The following is a 22,113-nucleotide window of genomic DNA, read 5'->3' as shown; positions in this document are numbered from 1 at the left end:
AAAGAACAAATGAGCATAATTATATCAAGAAAAACACATTTAAAAACAGAAAAATTGCCAAAACTCAATTCTTTTGAAGTTCAAAACTTCATAATATTTAATAAACTTAAATAACAGTTTCCTGCCTTCTGTCACAAACTTCAGGGAACTCTATTCGTAGAGCTACAGTACATTTGTTACATGTCACATTGTGCTGTTGCATTCAAAGGTGGTCGGGAATAACTAATAATGCTCATATAAATAAAATCATGGGCATCCTACACTTATTAAGAAAGCATCAAAATCCACAAAGTTTTGTGGAACTTCAAAATGTTACCAACAGTTTCCATTTCATGGCAATCTGACTGTTGGGCTCAATTATGAACACTTCATAGAACCAAAACTCAAGCAGATGGAGTCAGTGGACGAGCTGATAAACGTCACGTCTGTAACATATTAAAATAGACCGCTTTTATTCCTAAAGGTTTATTAAGGCACACTATTCACCAACTAGCTTCACCAACAGATTTTTGCTTATTAACCAAGACATTTTAGCAGAGCAGCAGTAAGGTTTCTAACTCATGGGCAATAATTAATTGAATGTTTTGTCAACGTCACAAATAAATTAATATGACAGTGAAATACTTTAACCCGCGCTTGCACACTCAACAAATGTACCAGTGCAGTTATAGAATAAAACTCCAATAAATCCATTTACATTTAGAAAAAAGGGGCCAGTCTCCATCAGTGTTTAAACACAATACTTTTTATGAAATGTGTCATGTATGGCAATGAAAAATGTGCAGTTTTTTTTGTTGTTATTGTTGTTTGTCTAATTTAATGGAGGGAGCCGCTTTGATGTGTATATTAAGAGTAACGGCTCCTGCTATTATACAGTACCACATGCTTAGGGAGAGCATTGGCTTTCACATCCTTTTTTTTGGTAGATCCACTGGATACTCGCTGTGGTTTATGAGGCCTAAAATATTTCATGTTAGTGGAGTTTTCTTTCTTCACCTAAAGAGGAAATCTGTCTACTGCAGAAGTCATTTTGAAACAAAGCCTTTGTCCTAGAGTTGCCTTTAACCACGTTACATATTTATCCTTTTGTAAGGCTGGGAAACATTTTTCTCCACATACTGTTTGACAGTAACTATATTCTAGGATGCATTTGACCTACTCAAACTCAAAGCTCAATTATATACAGTTCACAAAACTTGAGCCTGGCATGTTTGCAGTCTTTAGAAAGTTTAGGAAACTCCACATAGACCTAAAAAAAGTTTAAAGAAGTTTTGGTTTTGCAACCAGCTGACTCACTGGTGAGTCAGCTGGTTTTCAACTGGTTTTCAACTGGTTCTCATTGGCTTTAATGAGTCAAAGGCAAAGTTGCTTGACGGAAATTGCTAAAGGCCAAAATGATTAAGCACAATGCTGCTGCAGGGAATTTGTATCACGATCAGATTTTCCTAATTCCCAGACACACAGAATAAAAATAGGACATTGACCTCGTATCCTCAGTACGCAGGAGTTTAAGAGCTAGAGAAAAGGTACAGTGTTGAATTTCCTCTGGAGGACATACAGCATACTGTATGGTTCTATGTGACAAGTGCAGTTAATATATCCTTCAGCAGCTCAATAATTTAACATTTTCACCTTCATTCTTGACACATTTGACTCTAAAGTGTTTTTTTAACTGGAGTGTAAAACATTACCTTTGCTCTAGAACACCTTCAGGTGTTTCCATCCACCGGATAATCATAAACTCATTAAACGACGATTCATTTAACCTTCTGCACTAAGAACATAATGAGTTACCCATTTTCCAGTGTCTTTGTCCCGGGTGTTATCTGAACGGCTGGTAGAATTTGCGCAGTTCATCCCAGAAAAACAACGAAAGAATGGTGTGTGGACCGAGTCGGAAATAAGACGCTCCCAGGCCTTTGTAAAGCCCCGTCAATCCCTCCTTCTTCAGGGTTTTGGAAAAGCAGTCAGTAAATCCTTTATAGAGCTGACCCTAAAAAACAAGAGAGTGATTGTTCTTGTTCTACACCCACCTTGTATTTTTGTTCAAGCAATCTTTCTTGTCTAAACCTGGAGCCAAGTGACCAACAATTTCTCCCACACAAATGGGAGATGACACAATGAGGGATTCACAGAGGATGAATACAATGAAAACATATCAACCACGCCGTGAGCTAGGATCTTCCCTTCACTTCATACTTCCCCAGTCTGGCCCCTGTGCTCACCTTGCCCAAATGATCCACGGGCTGGTTGTAGAGCCGCGTGCTCACCACATCAAAAGGAGTCATAGCCAGCACCACCACCACACTACTGATCATGCCGGCGCTGAGGGCCACCAGCCAGCTGTTCGCTGGAAACACCTTGGCAACAGAAGAAAATAATATTACAGGATGGACAGGTTTAGAGAGCGTGCACACGTGGGCCTGCGGTTGCAGTAGAAGTAGAGGAATAAGTCATTATCAAGATAGCAGCATGTGTGCAGCCACTTCTAATTTTAACTCCTCATAATTGCACGGTTACGTGCAGCGAACCAGAGGAAGGAGGCTCTATTATTATCGAGGTCATTCCATCTCAAGTTACCGTGCACCTTCCGATTCACCTGCTAATACAGCCCAACGTTTGGATATATGAAATTTTATTTGTTTAACACATATTGTAATTTAAAAATCATCCGTCGATACATTTCAAAGTTTTGTCACACTTTGAAATCCGAGGCAATCTTTAACACGAGTTTCTCAAAAACAGTTAAAGACAAAAGCCTGACATTTTCACTTGTCTTTCTTACCATCCAATATAATAAAGCTATTACAGTCCCATATTTAAGCACACCCTTTAAACAAATATCTAGAAACTATTTGATGTTTCAAGCTGAAATTTCTGGACTCCCCAAAGATATCCCCTTATTTGGTATTTGATGATGATGGAAGAGAGAGCTGTCAATGCATAGTGTCAGCCCGGCTGTAGCACAACCCATATGATGGAGGGAGCTTTGCACAACACCTTGCAATGTCCTGACTCAAAATCTAGCATGTCAGCATTTTTTTTTTAACTCTACGGCAATAATTTTGTCTCTTCTATTTTTTGACAAATCCAAAACCGCATGCACCGCTTCAGTTCCCACCATCTGTTTGAAATCATTAGCCAATTTGTCCATCCTTATGAAGCACACTGTGAAAGACGGAAAGCACGACTCACTGATGAGGACAGGAAAGAAAGACAATATATTGCCCAATGACCACAATAACACCCAAATTAGTCATAGTCTGGACTGTCATAGAAGTTCAGCTATCGCTCTTGATTTTATACTTTTTACCAATTTTTTCCATTTTTAGTTATTTTATTCTGGCACAGTTAGTGTGGACCACCCACAATTTTGCTGTACACGTACAATGACAACAAAGGGCAATTTTATTCTTTTCTATTCTAAATACAAAGTTCTTCTTCTTTGGTTTAATAAAGCTAATTATGCATGAGGTAATGGCTGAGATGATGGGAGGTATGTTCAAGTCCACCTCCATTCTTACTCACACAACCAACCAGTTGGGACAGCGTAAAGTAAGTCAGCCAAATCAAGGAAGTAGTAAATTAAAAGTATACACAAATGTAAGGATTTTTGCTAATATAATTTTTTGGGAATTTCTTATTAAGGAACTCTTTTTTTTAAAACTAGAGCTGGGTCACTGATTTACATCATGCAGACTGATGCTCTAGTTACGCAAGCCTTGTGTTTTCAACAGGGGGCCAATAAAAGGTGTCGAATTTCCATCCCAGGGGAGTGGAATACAGAGCGCTTTGTCAGTGTTACAGCGGGCGCTTTAGGAGCCTGTAAACAGCTACTGACTGTAAATCACCTTCTCAAGCCTCTAGTACTGTTTTGGTCTTGTAATTAGACAAGAATGTAAATAAGGAGTGTTCAGATGTGTTACCCAACCGACACTCACTATACAAGCAGACTCTAAAAAACAGTCATGTTTATTTTAAACAGTGTGGACATATGGAAAATATGCACACATGGTGGAGTAGTGAAGAAACAAAACTCCCTCTGTGAGCCGCCTTCTACCTCATTTTCATGTCAAAAGCAAATGAGCCACACACCAACCTGCAGGTCAATGACGAGCTCCTTGGAGGAGGAGAAGGTGGACAGCTGAGCGGCCGACCCCACGCTGACCCTCGGCACTGCAGCGCTAGAGCCCCTCCACAGTCCCAGAATGCCATGATTTCTGTAGATGGCAACCAGGGCGTGGGTCATCCCCTGTGGTGAAGACGAGCAGCATTTTAGGACACTGTTGATGCCTCCCACTCATATTCGCACATTCACTTTCTCAGGTTACCTGGTGCTTGTACTGATGACCAACAGCGATAGAGGAGGTGGCCTGACTCTGCAGGTGAGTCTTCACCTGTCAGTGGAGACAATTTAAGTTTATCATTGACCACAGGTGAAAGTCACAGTTCACTTTAAGGTCACGCCTGAATAACTTTTCACAAGGCAAGTGGGCAAAGCCAGCTACTGACCAAGTATATGGGGCTGCCCATCACAGCTCCCACCACTCCAGCCATAGCCCCTGCTACTGTGGTTTTGACAGCGTTGACCCTTCCATTGGTGTGGATGTAACCCGAGGACTCTATGATGGCGTACGACCCGAGCCTGACTCCATTCATAAAAAACTGATAGCATAGCCCGGGTACTAATCCTTTCTGTAATCCCACTAGTCCTTCCACTTTGCCGATAGTATAAAAAGCGTGGAAGACGTTGCGATAATACACATGGTAGGATCCGCGGCTCTTTAGCTCTCCCTGAAGCTGCATGCGAGTTTTGACGACCTCCAGCGGGTTGGTGAACACACAAGCGCCGCATGCCGCCACTCCGCTCAGCACGAAATCCATCGCGATAGACCGACCGAGTGACCACCGACGGGCCGACAGATGTACGCTTGAGACCGGCCTCCAGTCTGTCTCGTTCTTCACATCACTGGACTTTTGCTAAGCAGCTACCCCCTCCCACATACTGTACATCCGTACAAACCACGACAGCTGAGTACAATACAAAGAAGACATAAGAGTACTTCAATGCGCCTCGTAATCTCAAAATTTCGATACACGAAATAAGAAAAATCGCTCATCTGCTGAAGGCAGCAACAAAGCAGACATATCCAATTGCGGTATTTAGAGAATTTCAACTTATGCGTGATTTCATTTTATTTCTCTGTTCCGTGAAATCATATTCACCCGTGCTACCAATTCTTTTTTTATACACAACAACAACCATTTGGAGATTTATAAATGCGCAGTGAAATTAAAATAAAATAAATGGACATTAAAAAATATAAACAGAATGCTGTTAAATACCATATTAGTTACCACCATACTTGTTAAATATCTATCCATCAGTTGCATGTTGTTGCCTTGAAATTTCATCGTACACTTTTTCTGGCCCCTAAACATCTCACGTTAGAGATTCTACTGGTGCGTGCTACGTAGTTCATGTAACGGGTCTCTGCTCAGCCACTGAATTTGGTCCTTAATCTTTGTGCTCGGTTAACAACAGTCACAATAGACAGACGTGATTGGATCAACGATTGCTGGCGCTAGATTGGATCGACCAGGTGACCAGTTCACCCATTGTTTTGAATTACCTGATGTGATAGTTTTTGGATAAATCCTATCAGAGCTACTTGCATCCAGCCACAATTAAAAGGAAAAAATAAGAACTATTACCTAAGACAGTGTTTCTCAACATATTTCACATTAGAAAAATAAATCACACGGCACACCACCAAACAAAAATGTCACAAAAAGCATGTAATAATTTTTTCCCGCACACGAGGTATAGTGGAACTGGCTCGGTTCGTCCCCACAGTATACCTTTATGCTTTCTTCTGAACACTACTCATGCAAGGGCCTTCATCTGGGTCGGAATTTTCTCCAGGACCCAGGTCAGACGGACTACTTTTTCCTACTTTATCTATTGCTATTATGCACTGCGTCATCTCACAGAATGACTTTTTAATTCTTCGTTTTCTTCTGTTTTACTGCAAGTTGCCAACCCATTTAATTAGAGAAGGTAGTTACACTGCCCTCTAGTGGAAGAGAATGTAATTGTTCTGCCCATTATTCACGCCGATTGCTTACAGTACTAAGGTGGAACCAGATAATCTTCCACGGCACATCTGATCATTTCGCGGAAAGGTGGTTGGGAAACACTGACCTAATACACAGTTAACAGTTAATTTCAGATTTTTTTGTTCAATATGTTGTTGAAGCATCAATTACTTTTTTTTTTAAATAGTATGATGCTACAAGCTTGCCAGTTTCTCCCATTCTTCTTTGCAGAACCTCTGTAAGGACAAGAAAGACATTGTGGACAAAACAAGACACCCCCCATAATCTTTAGTGACAATATTGTAGTTAGTTAAATGGTCTGATTGTTCAAATCTGTATTTTCTTTGATTGTGGTAAAATAATGTGTGCCCCAGTCTCCAAAAATGACATAGTGCAGGAAGCGTAGTTATTCCTCCGTTACACCACAAGAGGGAGTATCCCCTAAAATGAGCAGCTCTAGCGGGAGTAAAGAAGCCAGCCACTACCCATAAGGCAGTGCGCCTATAAGCGTTATGTGAGACTGCAAAAGTGTGTAACGCTGTGCTATGTCCATGTATATATTTGCAGATGCAGTAAAGGCGAACTCACAAAGCCACACTGGTTTCAATTCATTTTAATTCAAGTGTGCAACACCTCTCAAGCTCCATCATGTTTGATGGGGAGTGTTGTTCCACAGCTATTTTGAGATCTCTCCAAAGATGTTCAGTCGGGTTCAAATCTTGGCTCTGGTTGCAAAGTCACTCCTTTGTTATTATTTCTGTGTTTAAGGTGGTTTGAAGATTAACTTTGACCCAGTCTGTGGTCTTTTCCCTTCCTTTTTCCAACCTTGATATTTTTCTCACAGTTCCTGTGGCTAAAAAACAAAAACATACCCACAGAATGATGCTACCATCATTGTAGATGCAGATGTGGTGCTGGGATGATATTGGCCAGGAAAAAGAATTTGATCCTTGTTTCGTCCGACCAGATTTTGTTTATTGTGGTCTGAGAGTCCATCAGTTGCCTTGCAAGGTTCTCCACAGAGCAATGCTGGAGCTCTGTGAGAGTGACCATGAGGTTCTTAGTTGCCTCCCCAATACAGGTCCTTCCTAAAGTCAAAGTCAGCTTTACTGTTAAAAACCATTTGTTCAGGTCATACACAGGAATTTGGAACTGCAGTGCTCCCACAGCCCCCAGTCTTACACTAAAACAACAGAAATCAATCTCAGAGCAATCTACCTCAATTGCTCAGTTTGGCTGGGAGGCCAGTTCTAGAAAAAGACCTAGTGGTTCCAAATTTCTTTCATTTGTGGATGATAGAGGCTACTGTGCTCATTGGGACTTTCGGTGCTGCAGTTTTTTTTTATACAGTTCCCCAGATTAAGGCCTCTATACAATCTTGTCTCTGAGGTCTACAGGCAATTCCTTGGACGTCATGGCTTGGTTGGTGCTCTAACATACACTGTCAATGATAGGACCCCATATAGACAGGTATGTGCATTTACCAACTAATGTTCAACCAACTGAATTTACCACAAGTGGACTCCAGTTAGCTTGTAGAAATAATTGTCAGATGATCCGTATAAACAGGATACATCTAAGTATCATGGCAAAGGCTGTGAACACTTGTGTATGTGTTATATTATTGGCAATAAATCTGTAAGAACTTCAGGCCAACTTTTTTGACTTTATCCTAATGCTTCTTCAAATAGTGTCTATAACTAAGGTCATTGCTCTGGTTAATATCCATGTCTTCAGAACTCAGAAGGTTTATCATACTATAGTATGTCAGATACACCAAACTGAAAGCTGTTTCCCTGAACAGCTACCCTGAGGTACCCCTGAGCAAGGTACCGTCCCTACACACTGCTCCCTGGGCGCCCAGTGGCTGCCCACTGCTTCACTGAGTGAATAGGTTAAATGCAGAGAGGAATTTCCCCACGGGGATCAATAAAGTATAAAAAAAAAACAACTACAAGAAAGGTTTCCATCCATTCTAAATGTACTCTATATTTCCAAAAGTACTTGCTTGTCTGCCTTCACATGCATATAAACTTGAGTGGCATCCCATTGTTAATCTATAGGTTCTATAGGGTTTAATAAGATGTGCCCCACTCTTTGCAGGCATAACAGCTTCAAGTCTTTCTTTCACAAGGTTTAGGAGTGTGTTTATGGGAATTTTTCTGGGAGCATGAAATTATCCAAAATGTCTTGTGAAAGAGTTCCTTTCACTAAAACTAAGGGGCTGAGCCCAACTCCTGAAAAACAATCCTACACCATAATCTCCCCTCCACCAAACTTTACACTCGGCATAATGCATTCTGACAAGTACCGTTCTTATTGCAAACGCTAAACACAGACCTATCCATCAGATTGCTAGACGAAGAAGCATGATTAATCACTCCAGAGAACACATCTCCACTGCTCTAGAGGCCTTTGGCGGCATGCTTTACACCACTGCATCTGAAACGTTGCATTGTGCTTGGTGATATAGCTGCTTCACTATATCACCAGATCTCTTAGATCAGGGGTGTCAAACTCAAACACACATTGGGCCAAAATTCAAAACTGGAACAAAGTCGCGGGCTAACGTTAATATTTATTGAAATATATTTATTCCTCCAGATATGAGAATGAATCTTTTCTTATGGACTCAAACAAGTTTTGCTGAAAATGTGAATATGGAACAAGCAAAGCTTAATACTAAACAATATATATATATATTAGCTGTATAATACCAGTAGGCCAGCTCTAATAGTAATTTGTTATGGCTTTGCGGGCCAAATGTAATTAGGCTGCGGGCCAAATTTGGCCCGCGGGCCAGAGTTTGACACCTATGTCTTAGATCAAGAGATCTTTTGCTTTTAGCCATACCAAGGTCGAGGCTGGTTCATAGGGGCGATCGAGCATTTGCAGTTGTAGCGCCTAAGCTGTGCAATAGTTTACCCCTACACGTCAGACAGGCTCCTACTGTCAATCTTTTTAAATCTTATCTTAATTTGTATTTACTGGCTTTTAATACAGCATCGGAGTTATTTGTTAATTCATATTTGATGTTTGGTATCAATATTATAGGTTATTTTACTAGGTATTTTTTATTCTTGTACAGCACTTTGGTCAACGTTCCTGTTGTAATTAAATGTGCTATATAAATAAATAAATACGGTACTAATGGAAACAGACTCCATGAAGCTCTCTATGCACTGTTCTTGAGCTCATCTGAAGGTTACATAAAGTTTGAAGGTCTGTAGTGATTGACTCTTCAGATAGTTAGTGACTTCTACACAGTATGCACCTCAGCATTCACTGATCCTGCACTGTGATTTTACATGGCCTACCACTTTGTGGCTGAGTTGATGTTTATGCCGATCACATCCACTTTGTTATACCACTAACAGTTGACTGTGGAATATTTAGTAGTGAGGAAATTTTACAACTGGACTTGTTGGACATGTGGCATCCTGTCATGGTATCCCCGCTGGAATTCACTGAGGTCCTGAGAGTGACCCATTTTTTTTAACAAATGCTTTCAGGAGCAGTCTGCACGCCTACGTGACTGATGGAAGGGATTGGAACTCCTGAATTCAATGATTTGGATGGCTGAGTGAACACTTTAGGCAACATATTTAATGACATTAAAGGATGTAAATCCTCTTTTGACTTATATGTTTACATTTTAGAATTTTTGCAGCAAACACAGATTTACCTTTCTGTTAAGGACACTGACCTCACTGTAGAAACACCAGGTAACCAGGGCAGCTCCGCTGAGCTCAATTAGAGATTACTGCGTGAGATAGAACAGTGACTTCCACTGCTGTTTTTAATCACATCTCTGTTTAATCAGATGAAGAACACTTACTGCTCAGCTGCGTGAGGATCACGAATATTCTAACAGCTCCAAAGTGTGTGCACTGCAAATATAATGAGATCTTAACACAAAATTAATTAAATGGTCTTAGTGTAGTATTGAATATTGAATATATAGTAGTTGATCAAATTGTCTCGTGACAGGACAATGGAAGATTGAGCATAAAACCCGGATAAGACGGATGTTTTTCCAGACGATTATCATTTCTGTGACATCAACTTTGATTTCACAGATGAAAACATAGTGGTCAGATCCTCTAGACTGTCACGGTCTTTGGACTAATTTGATTAACCTCCCCGTCTGGGTCGGTGGGTTTGTTTGTTTTTCATCACAGAGCTGGATTAGACGTGACAGTAAAAACGGTTTCACCTCAAACCCTTTTAAATAGGATTTGTGCCGAGGGCGTTTTGATGCACACAGTGAGACTTAAAACAGCCAAACAGGCCCAGAATTTCTGTTATTACTGTTATTTCTTTATCGAGCCACTATATAGTCGTACAGAACTAGTGCTGTGGTGGCTGCACTATGCCACCACATCAGATCGTGAACTGTAAAAATTCCTCTCTGCTTATCTCATCAAATAAAGGGATAAAGGGCCATTCCCATATAATGCAAAAAATTAACAATTAAAAAATTAAGCTTTTGGAAGGCTGAATGCATTTATTTGTTCTTGGCACAAAGATCAATAGGATAACAGTTTTTATATTGATATTAAATACTTTTGTAATAAAAGAAATGCAACTGCTTGCAGTCCCATAATGTAGTGAATGTGTAGTTAAGTCAACATTACAAGAATAGTATTACAACACACTAACTTTTCTGCTCAATCAAAGGCGATATTCCCAACAGCTACACTGTGCAAGCAACTCATTTATTTATTCTGTCCTCTTTAGGTAGATGATCTAAATCCTTCTTCTCCATTTCCTCAACAACCTGCCAAATCCTATCACCTGCCATGTGCCCACATAATCTCTTTCTCACCTGTTCGAGCGCATTAAAATGCTTCTGCAAAGATCTGAATTCACATACATAATGAGTATAAATCCCGCTTACTGATGAAGCTAAGGTCATACAGAAATAACATTCCTCAAAGTTTGTATTAACAAATGCTGCGGTGTTTTGCTCTCGCATACACCCCGAGGAGATAATCCATTTTATTTCTCTCCAGCCTGCTTCTTCTGCCAATCAATACACCGTGTTGTTGTTGTGAAATTTGTAATGATGCTATTCACTAATTCTCATTGGTATGATTCACATATGAAAATGTACCTTGGACAAGGAAAACAGGACAGTTATAAATAACAATATAGTCTGAAATGCTCACCCCAATACTCACCAGTGGCTTCTGCCAAGTTGCTCACTCCAATAATGTCAGGGTGTAATCCTCACCAGGAAGGAGGATTTCAGGTGCAAAGTAAACCTTAACCTGAAACACTGACCTGTCCAACACATCACACAGTGACGAGAGGAGGAGAGAGCAGGTTTATTCAAGACACCGACAGGCCAGAGCTGTACATTAGTGCTTATATTCTAATTAATAGAAGGCAAACAGGTAAAATAGTAGGAAAATATAAGTTGGATGGCGTTCAATTGGATTTAATTTGTTGGCCTCAAGCTCTGATTTAATTTGCTGCTTTAAAACAAGGTAAGTTGGAGTTCATCATGTACCTAGGTATAAAGTAAAATCTTTTTTTTAATTAACCATTGTGCATTTTTTGATTGTGACAATAGCCTAATGAGATTTGTTCAACTGTCACATGATACATTAAAATTACTTTCTTCCAGTTGTTTGCTTCTACAAGCTAAGTTGCGGCGTACATCTGTGTCGTTTCAAGAAATTTACCAGGTAAGCACCAAATATTTGTAACATCAATTCAACTTTTGACCAAATTTGAAATACTGTCATGACTTCCTCTCCCGTCTCTGAGTTATCGTGTTAATACATTTGCTTTTGCAGTACATTAAAAAGTCAGTGCTGGTGACACTGAAGCATAAAAATAATTAAAACCTGAAAAGTAATTATAAATAGCACTGAAAGAGCTACATTCAAAATTAAATGGGCCAGAAATATTATTCAGTGGCTGTACAGAATCATCAGATAAAAGTTTGTATTGGCACCATCGGGGTTTCTTCCTCATATGCATAGCTACATACATTTACTTAACAGAACTGTTTAAGAGCAAGGAGGTCATGCATAAGTAAATCCCCTGTATCAACAACCAAGATTAAGGAGGCAGACATCTGATACACCCGGGGCTTAGCCCTAAAGGGTAGTATGTATGTGGGATTGGGGGGGGGGTTAGAAATGACAAAGATTAATAGGCTCTGTTTTGAGTTTTGTTCAATAGGGAAAAATATATATCACATGTGCAGGACACCTTAAACTACGTAGTTTTTTAATTAAGCAGCAAGGCAGAACAAGGTCAGGGCTGTATCAAGACACGAGGACTACACACCAATTCAACCAGACCCAGAACTGATCCGGAATTAAAACAGGACTACAACAGTTCAAAATCAGGACTAATTAGGACTTAACCAAGACAGAATCAGAAACAGAACTAGATGATAGTAGCACTAAAAATCATCATAGACCTGCACTACACTTATTGTTTAATTCTACCAAAGTCCACTATTTAGATTGAGAAAAGTTTATATAATTATTTAGCCTTGTTGTGCAAACAAGCCTGCAAAACTTAATAAATATAGAATTTGAAAAATAACAAACCTAAAAAGAAACACTTGGTACGAGATACATGAGGACCTATGATACGGTGATACTTTTGGTAAACAACCATTTGACTAACATGTGTGTCTCACCTGCTCTTGTTCCCACTCAGTTCTGTCCTCATTCTCCTCTCTCTGTTTCTCTCTTTTGATGTTGTACAGTAAAAAAAATGTTTTTTGTTTTCCATAAAGTGTATGTAAGTATCTGGTTTAAACTGTGACTATACTGCTGTATATTGAAATTTCTCTTGTTTTGCATAGGAATATACTGAACAACATACAAAGCATAATATATAAAATAACATCTACCAGAGTTATTTATTTGAAAGAAGCACCTCATGTCCATTCTTGTATATCAGTGCATTACTGAAACCGATTTATTTAGCCGTGGAGGGTAACAACTGAAAATATGAAATAAACACACATGTAAGCTAAGAAACAGCATTGTTGTTGTTCGGCTTTTCATTTCGCCATTTGTTGATTCACTTGAAGAGCAAGTAATGTAATATGGGTCAAGTGATCAGTTTGATATCAATCTTTTGTGATGCACCGTCATATTTACATTATTTGTACAGTACGAATGATTTTCTTTGGTACCTGGTCAAACTTTTGTTTTATACAGTTGTCAGCCAGGCATCTAACTATGAAAAAATTACACCCCAAAAGACCCCGGGCTTCTGAAAAAGCAACCCGGGCTTAAGCCCAGTAAGGGCCCCCCCCCGCTCCGCCACTGCTGTAGAGTGAATACATCTAATGCATTTAGAGCTCAATTTATTAACAAGCTGATATTACTGATTGATGTTAGTTATCTGCCGCCGATGTACTGTTATCAGCATTTATGATAGCCGTTAAATAAAAAATAATAAAGGAAGAAAGGCCCTGCGACAGACTGGCGACCTGTCCAGGGTGTACCCCGCCTCTCGCCCTATGACTGCTGGGATAGGCTCCAGCACCCCCCCCCCGTGACCCTGGAAAGGATAGGCGAAAGCAAATGGATGGATGGATGAAAGGAAGAAAGGGAAGAAGAAACATGCTTCAACCGTGTTATGAGTGTTGATGTTTTATAGTTTGTCCACCAGAGGGCATAAATGTTTGCACCGCCACAAACATAAGAATGAGTTAATCTGAGCAGCCAGTCAGAGCATATATGAGTAAATAAATAAGAACCCATACCAAATGTTAGCAAAATCTGTTTTTGCTTCATGTGTGTGAAAGAAAACCGGTGTAGAAAATTGGATTTTTAAATCACCAAATATCTGTGTCGTTCTCAAAACTCTTATTTCAGTTGGGCATAGATTTATTCATTGATAGAGTAAAAAATCTATTGAATGTTTGGAATAATAATGTCATACTTTTAATATGACATTTTAATATCTGCATCCATAAAGCATATTTTGCAGTTCATGTTACCCCAAACATAAATCTACACCATCTACATCACTCTATAATATATAGAGATTTATGTCTATATAAAATGCAGGTCCCCGAAATCCTTTGCCTGTGTGACTGTATCGTCATGCAGCTGTAGCGCCCCAAGTTTAGCACTGTCAGAAGTCCTCATCATTCACTTTTGTCATTTGAACAGCAGGGAGCAGCATATAACAGCATTTTAATATTTTCACCATCAATGATTCTTACCTACATACAACATACCTAAATTGATATAGAAACAGATAATACATTTTTAGGATCATTGTTTAGCGTTTACTTAAATTTAAGATGGCACACAGCTACTCCGACACTACCCCGGCAGCTTACAAAGGAATAAGATAACTTATTCTGATTCGCTTCAACCTTATCGTGATGAGTTAGGACGAGAACAACAAAATGCTGAAGCATTAAGTGGTAGTAAAAAGAAACAGCTGACTAAACACTGAAAAACTAATTGGGTTAACTGGCAACAGGTCAGTAACTTGATTGGATATAAAAAGTACATCTTAGGCAGAGTTTTTCAGAAATAAATATGGGCATAGGTTCCAAGATTTGCAAGAGACTACAGATTGTGTATCAATTTCAGAATAATGTTCCTCAATGAAAAATTGTGAAGATTCAAAATCTAGAGATATCTCTGTATGCCAGGAACAAGGCCAAAAACAAATATTGGATTACTGTGATCTGCAGGCCCATAGCAGCATAGCATTAAAAAAAGGCATTACCACTGACTGGGTTCAGAAACACCTTCAGAAATCACTGTCTGTGAACACACTTCAAGTTAAAGCTCCATCACTCAAAAAAGAAGCCATTCGTGAACATGATCCAGAAAAGTAACCTTCTTCTCTGAGCCAATGCTCATTTAAAATGGACCAAGGAAAATGCAAAACTGTTCTGTGGTCAGAGAAATTGAAATTTGAAATGATCTTTTGGAAAACATGGATGTCACATTCTCTGGAGTGAACAGGGGAGGCACCATCCAGCTTGTATTCAGCTCTCAGTTTAAAGGCGAGCACTTCTGATGGTCTGGGGTGCATTAGTGCTTATGGAATTAACAGCTTGAAAATGTGGAAAGGCACCACAAATGCTTCCATCCAAACGGTGTCCTTTCAGGGGAAGGTCTTGCATATTTCAGTAGGACAGTCCTAAACTGCATACTGCATCTATTACAGCGTTACAATAGAGGTGTGCCATCAAATCTATATCTGCCTCAGTTTTTTTTTCTTAAACTGTACATTTTCTCAGTTTAAACATTTGATGTTTTATTTGGTCTATTGTGAATGCATATTGGTTTATGAATGTATGAAAATCATTGCATTGTTTTATTTGTATTTTAAACATTGTTGCAACTTGCAATATGGGTTCTATTTTTTGTTAGAATATTTATTTAAAATTGTGCAGAATTGTAATATAGTCTAGTGAATGATATGAGAGTTTTCAAGACAGTGTTACAAAAGAGACTGATCTTCATTAGCTACCCCTTTAATGTAGTAAAATCTTATTATCAGCACTTTTAATGACATTTTTGGTTTCATTTGCCAGACAAAGGTTTAGCCATGGACATCGGTGGCTTGGAGACTGTAGTGGCAAACTCTGCCTATGTGTCAGCCCGTGGCAGCACGGATGGAGCTTCAGCAGCTGCGCTGCGTGACAAAAAGATGCGTGCCAGACTGAAACTCCCACATATCAGAAATTGTGAACACATGAAAGCAACACTAGACACCACCTTTGACAGCATGTGTGTCAAGCAACCCATCGGCAAGCGTCTCTTCCAGCAATATCTGGAGAGTGATGCAACCCATAAAAATGCTGGAGAGCTGTGGAAAGACATTGAAGAATATGTTGTGTGCCAAGAGAAGGACAGACTGCAGAAGGCTCAATTGATAGTCAATAAATACTATCAATCAGCTTCAAAGAATTTTTGCACTTTCCTAGAGGAAAAGGCCATCATTCGAGTTAAAGAAGACCTCAAGAATGTCCGTGGTGACTTATTTAAGGAGAGTGAACAACAGCTGCTCAAGCACTTGGAAAAAGCGGCCGTGGATGGCTTTAAGAACAGCATGTACTTCCTGCGGTTTGCTCAATTAAAATGGATGGAGAGCCAGCCGTTTGATGAAGAGTGGTTCATGGACTTCCGGGTACTGGGTAAAGGAGGTTTTGGCGAAGTGTTTGCTTGTCAGGCAAAGGCAACAGGCAAAATGTATGCGAACAAGAAGCTAGACAAAAAGAGGCTGAAGAAACGCAAAGGCTATGAGGTAAAATGCTAAGACTTCACAAAGCGGCTCATTATTTCAAGAAAGCATTCAGAGTTGTAATGAACATATACAGCTAAACAGTTGTTTTCAGCAATGGTTGATTTGCTCTCAGCACAGGCTGCACATGCACATAGCTTTATGTACTTTACCTGCAATGTGTCAAGAAATCAGAATCCGAAAGTTAACCTTCAAAGCGTCCTTTGAAGTGTACAAAAGCCATTATGAATAGTATTTGTTGCTTCTTAGGTTTCCTGCAGTAGTAAGACAGAATGTCATATACGGAGAAAAAAGGGCAATGAATCTCTCTGGCTTACATGGACCTGTGTATAACAACCTATTATTAATTTATAGAAGTAAAATAATACAAATTATCTGTTTGGCTTGACATTAGATGTAGGGCCTCCTGACATTGCACATTCTTGGTTTTGTTGCGTTAATCATGTTTGCTAATGTTTAATTTCTCTTTAGGGAGCAATTGTGGAGAAGCGCATCCTTGCAAAAGTTCACAGTCGGTTCATTGTGACGCTGGCTTATGCCTTCCAGACCAAGACAGACCTTTGCCTGGTTATGACCATCATGAATGGTGGTGATTTAAGGTGCTAGATCAAAATCAGTTACAGCAAAAATATGCACACATCAACCTAAACACTATGACTTGCTAGACTATGACGTGCTAGTTCCTGTAGTTAACACGGGTGAAGGATCCACTCCCCTCATCTCGACAAATAAGTTTGTAAAAAAAAAAAGTCAATATTATTTCCTTTCTTGCAGGTTTCACATGTACAACGTCGATGAAAAAAATCCTGGTTTTGATGAGAAGAGAGCATGTTTCTATACAGCTCAGATCATCTGTGGGCTGGAACACCTTCATCAGCACAGAATCGTATACAGAGATCTGAAGCCAGAAAATGTACTTCTTGATGATGCAGGTAAGGAATTAAGACTAACACTTAATCTGTTTTCCATTTGTCTGTTTATATTGTCAGTTCACTGCCAAAATCTTTTAGTCTCTGTCCAAACCTGTCCTGAGATTAAAAAACAAAACAACAAAAAAAACAACCCTAAAGAGAAATCACATGCAGGTAGCGCCCAATCACAAAGCCCTAAATGACCAGTAGGTAAATGATGTCCAAACTTGTGTCCATATGCTACTGCTGTAATCAAAGCCTTTTTACTTAGGACATGTCCGCCTGTCAGATTTGGGTCTGGCTGTTGAACTTCCACCAGGAAAAGATACAACTTCTGGATATGCTGGGACTCCAGGTATGTCATTTAACTCCTGTTATACCTGAAGATAAAGTTGCACTTATCAGCCTCCTTAGATAAACCTTTGATATCAATTTTAAAATCTTATGTTCCCTTGTTCTCGGGTTTGTGCATTCACAAACTTGGGTGAATGCCCATCTGCCCACATAAGCCTTTCAGGGCTGAGGGGTAAAAACTATCATATTGGAGAAAAACGTGTAGCCTTCAGGTTAATGCTGCCAGCTCAAACATCTTTACCAACACGTAGATTGCATTTCTGGACTATTGTGTGTGAAACTGTGTTACATGTTAATACAGGTTTCATGGCACCAGAGCTGCTTCAGAAGAAGCAGTATGATTACTCTGTGGACTACTTTACTCTGGGAGTCACGGTGTATGAGATGATTGCTGCCAAAGGACCTTTTAGAGTACGAGGAGAAAAGGTGCTTTACATACATCCTCTCTTCTCCTGCTTGTCCTTCTTGACGGTTCTCTGTGCCTAATAAAATGTATATAATGTTGTTTCTTCAGGTCGAGAATGAAGAGGTAGCTCGCAGAATTCTAAATGATCCAGTTTCTTACACACCAAAATTCAGCAAAGAATGCAAAGACATCTGCGAGGGCCTGATGGAGAAGGACCCGACTAAACGACTGGGCTTCAAAAATAACGAGTGCGCAGAGCTCAAGAATCAACCATTTTTCAAAGACATTAACTGGGGACGTCTAGAAGCAGGTGATGAAAAAATATCATCGACAAGCGCACGTATTTCCTAATTACATGTCTATTGAAAACGATGCAACAAAAAGATGCTCATTTGTTTATCTCTTGTGTTTCATCTAAAGGAATGCTACCTCCACCATTTGTCCCCGATCCTAAAATGGTCTATGCCAAAGATATTGATGATGTGGGTGCCTTCAGCACAATCAAAGGTGTGGTCCTGGATGACAAGGACGCTGAGTTCTACAATGACTTTGCGTCCGGCAACGTCCCAATACCCTGGCAGGAGGAAATGATTGAGACTGGTGTGTTTGGAGAGCTGAATATCTGGGGAGAGAAGGGGAAGTTGCCCAATGACCTTGACCCTAATTATGTGGAAGCCAAAGGGGGGGGATGTGTAATGCTTTGAATTTAGATGGATGCAAAACAGATATACTTCTAATTTTTAAGATCAGTCATTTGTACAACAATCTGTTGTTGATGTATTTAATTTATATTATATTGTTATTATTTATGTAGAATTTGCATGCAAATATTTTATCTACTTATGATGTAATATCTATAGTATTTATAGAATATATAGAAAAGTACAGCATGGTGAAATAACACATAGCTGAAATATAAAGTTGTCAAAACATATGTTGCACTAATTGCATTGGTAAGATTTTTATTCAGTAATTATAGAAAAGCTAACTGTATAGAAATCACATGCAATGTAATCTGTATTGACACTGTAGTAATATGTTTTTATTCTTTATGTATTTATTATTAAGAAACAGGATTTAAGTAATTATTACAGGAAACATTTTAGATAGAAGAGTTAAAAGCAATCAATAAAACCTTCGGAAGGGCAAGAGTTGGTTCTTTTCATTTGTAACTTTCTGGCCTGCATTTGAATTTATATGAATATACATGGTGATAAAATATATAGCAAATGTCCAGCTTGTGCTTATGACAAAATGTGGAAGAGCCAAAAAAATTACTTTGTTTGCCAATGTGAATGCAACACCAAATCTTCTATCCATCAGTGTGTCTTTGGACTGTGGGAGGGAAGCCAGAGCATCCAGAGTGAACCCATCTAGTCAGAGGTAGAAGGTGCAAACTCCACATAGAAAGGCCCCAGCCTGCAATCAAACCCAGGACCTTCCTCCTCTAAGGTTACATTGTTAACCAACACAACAGTACTGACGAGACCAAATCAGCAGATTAAATTTCATTGCACGTTTACCAGCTGCAGCAAAACTGTGTTGACATTTCACTGATTATTTATTCACTTCTACAAAGAGGCGGCTTGTTCTTACTGAGAAAAGAAAGACAAGGATTTTCTAGAATAGTTGAAAAAAGTGAATGACTCACTGTTGGTCAGAACAGTATGTTATTGAAGGACATTTATCTTGTTTGTCTCGAGTTGAACACGTTTCTTACTGATACTGACCTTAATTACACCATTCTGCGTAATTATTGAAATAAATTATTAACCATCTGATAATGATGAAAATCATGACATGATGACGTGTTCCCCGAACAAACCTGCAATAAATCTGTTTTCTTTTTGATGTTTTAATCAAACCCTACAGCAACAGATTATCAATTATTTTATCTACATTTCTGAAACTCAAATGCTTTTTTCCTGTTGCATTTACCTTGATTAACGCAGGATACGAATAATTGATTTTCCTTCTAATGAAAATCCATGCTTATCCATCCAATTAACCAAACTCGCATGTTTTCGGTCAAGAGGACACCGATGAAGATGAAGAAGAAAAAAAACAAAACACAAAACAGAGAGAGAACATGCAAAAGCTAACAGTTAATGCAGCTTACCATTTATTGAGGACAAGTAACTATCAAAAATGTAAAAAAAACAAAACAATTGTTTGTGAACAATTCAATATAAAAGAGAAAGACCAGAAGTACTCAGAGAGTGCAGATCTCCACTAGAGCCGCTCATTGTCTGGGCAGTACTTTTAAGGCAATAGTACTGTATTTGTATCTCAGTTTTTCTTTGTTCTTTATAAACTATTTAACTATGTTACTTTAAAATTTCACAACTGGAACATTCTATTCTTTTGTACAAAATTAAAAACTATGGTATTGAGAAGGTATATTTTAAAAACCGCTGCCATAACTTTCCTTTCTAATTAAGCCTCGTGAAAAGTTCTTGTTTCATTAAAAAACAAAAACAAACAAACAGGTATGTTCTGCTTTTGATTACTTCAACTATGTGATATTTTACAAGATAATTGGAAATTCATGTATTATTAATTGTTGTTCTATCTTGCAATGTAATGCTCCTGAAATGGATTGCGTGTTACCTTAACATGCAAATTTTCCACAATTTTTGCTATAAGTTTTGGAATATACGTATTTCAGAGGCAATTTAACCTTGTACAGAGAAAGAAATTTAAAATCAATCACCCTGTAACTTTAATTTTACATAGCAAATGTTGCTTGACAGGACGATGAACCTACCACTATGTTGGAAGTTTTGTGCTGTCATAAGTTTAGCAATTAATCAACAAACAAGTGCACCCACACGCAGACACACATGCTGTCTGGTTATGGTGATTGCCTGTGGAAAAAAAAAAAAATGTGCGAGAGAGAAAGAGAAAGAGAGGGATGGGGAAATGTCGAGTACCGTACTAGTAAAACCAGTACTGACGCAGTTACTTCATCAAATTTCTGCTACCTTCAGCACACAAAACCTGACCGAGGTTTAAATATGCTGCATTGTTAAATGGCTTTTGCTGAATTTACTACATTACCAAACCACATATGAATCATCGTCTAAAATTGAAACAGGGGATATTTTCAAAAGTTTTCTTCAGTTAAGTAATATTTTCAATTATGAAAGTCATTTAAATAGACAATCAAAGAAAATCAGATAGTCTCAAGCGAATTTTGTGCAGAAGCTACTGTTACAGTCACATCTTCTATGCAAAATTTCTTTATAAATGAATTTACTTCCTTACCTACTAGTTTACTTGAAGCAAAGCAAACCGTTTCAGAGCAGATTCATCCATATGTCAGTATATTACTAATAGTAGATGGTGGCTGGCGCGGCTAGCTATGGAGAAGCATGGAACAATCTGTGCAATGCAGCTTATTAATTACAGGTCAATTAATCATTAGATAACCACAATGTACCAGATATAAATCACCACACACCCATACACAAGTCAGAAACAATGACTATGCTTTGATTTTGGCTATATTTAGATGTAAAATAATCATCCAGAAATAAAGTTAAGGAATGTCTCGTTTACACCTTATCAGTAGTTTTGTCATTAACTGAATGGTTGTGCTGCTCCTCATTGACTACTTCTTTATGACATTTATAGATCTCTTCTAGGAACGGTGTGGAATAGGAACCCTGCCTAGAAGCTAACTTGGATTTAAAAACATTGACAGTGAAACAACATTTGGAGCAGAGTTGAAAGCCAGGGGTACAAAAGCGTGGCACATATCCAGTAATTACAGCTGAAACGTGAAAGGGATATGCAACGCTTGCAGTAAATTAACTTGCTATAACTAGGTGAAATTTAACACCTTCACTTAAAATCGTTGAAATAATAAAAATAAAATTGTATCTTGAATTATTTTGTCTTGAATAAGAAAATGAAGGGATTAGAGTTAGGGTTGATTTTAAACATCAAGTCCGGCTACTTGTCTAATTCAGTTCAATTTTCCCTTTAAGCAAAGAGGTCAGTGCGGACACAAGTAAATCAGTATTTAAATTTATAGAGAGGAGGGCAGGGAGATAAAAGATTAACAAAACATTAAAAGTGTAATTC

The 22,113-nt window shown here is 38.7% G+C and overlaps 2 protein-coding genes across 2 annotated transcripts; one reads left to right on the top strand and one right to left on the bottom strand.

Annotated features, from left to right (window-relative positions):
* Window positions 1–68: 68 nt before the first annotated feature.
* On the bottom strand, window positions 69–5,056 carry slc25a35 (solute carrier family 25 member 35). The gene is made up of 5 exons (XM_082548409.1): window positions 4,513–5,056; window positions 4,332–4,397; window positions 4,100–4,252; window positions 2,226–2,360; window positions 69–1,993 (listed from the first exon to the last, which is right to left on the bottom strand). The coding sequence occupies exons 1-5, from the start codon at window positions 4,882–4,884 to the stop codon at window positions 1,823–1,825; spliced, it is 897 nt and encodes a 298-aa protein (XP_082404535.1). The 5' UTR covers window positions 4,885–5,056; the 3' UTR covers window positions 69–1,822.
* Window positions 5,057–11,367: 6,311 nt separating this feature from the next.
* On the top strand, window positions 11,368–19,167 carry grk1b (G protein-coupled receptor kinase 1 b). The gene is made up of 9 exons (XM_082548946.1): window positions 11,368–11,591; window positions 11,732–11,792; window positions 15,644–16,356; window positions 16,825–16,952; window positions 17,128–17,285; window positions 17,536–17,619; window positions 17,920–18,044; window positions 18,133–18,334; window positions 18,445–19,167. Exons 3-9 carry the CDS (start codon window positions 15,658–15,660, stop codon window positions 18,726–18,728), a joined length of 1,680 nt encoding a protein of 559 aa, XP_082405072.1. The 5' UTR covers window positions 11,368–11,591; window positions 11,732–11,792; window positions 15,644–15,657; the 3' UTR covers window positions 18,729–19,167.
* Window positions 19,168–22,113: the final 2,946 nt, after the last annotated feature.

Source organism: Aulonocara stuartgranti, assembly GCF_965226115.1.
Source record: "Aulonocara stuartgranti genome assembly, chromosome: 10".
Lineage (NCBI taxonomy): Eukaryota > Metazoa > Chordata > Actinopteri > Cichliformes > Cichlidae > Aulonocara > Aulonocara stuartgranti.
The sequence above is the reverse complement of the archived record's forward strand: the minus strand, read 5'-3'. Positions and strand labels throughout refer to the sequence as shown.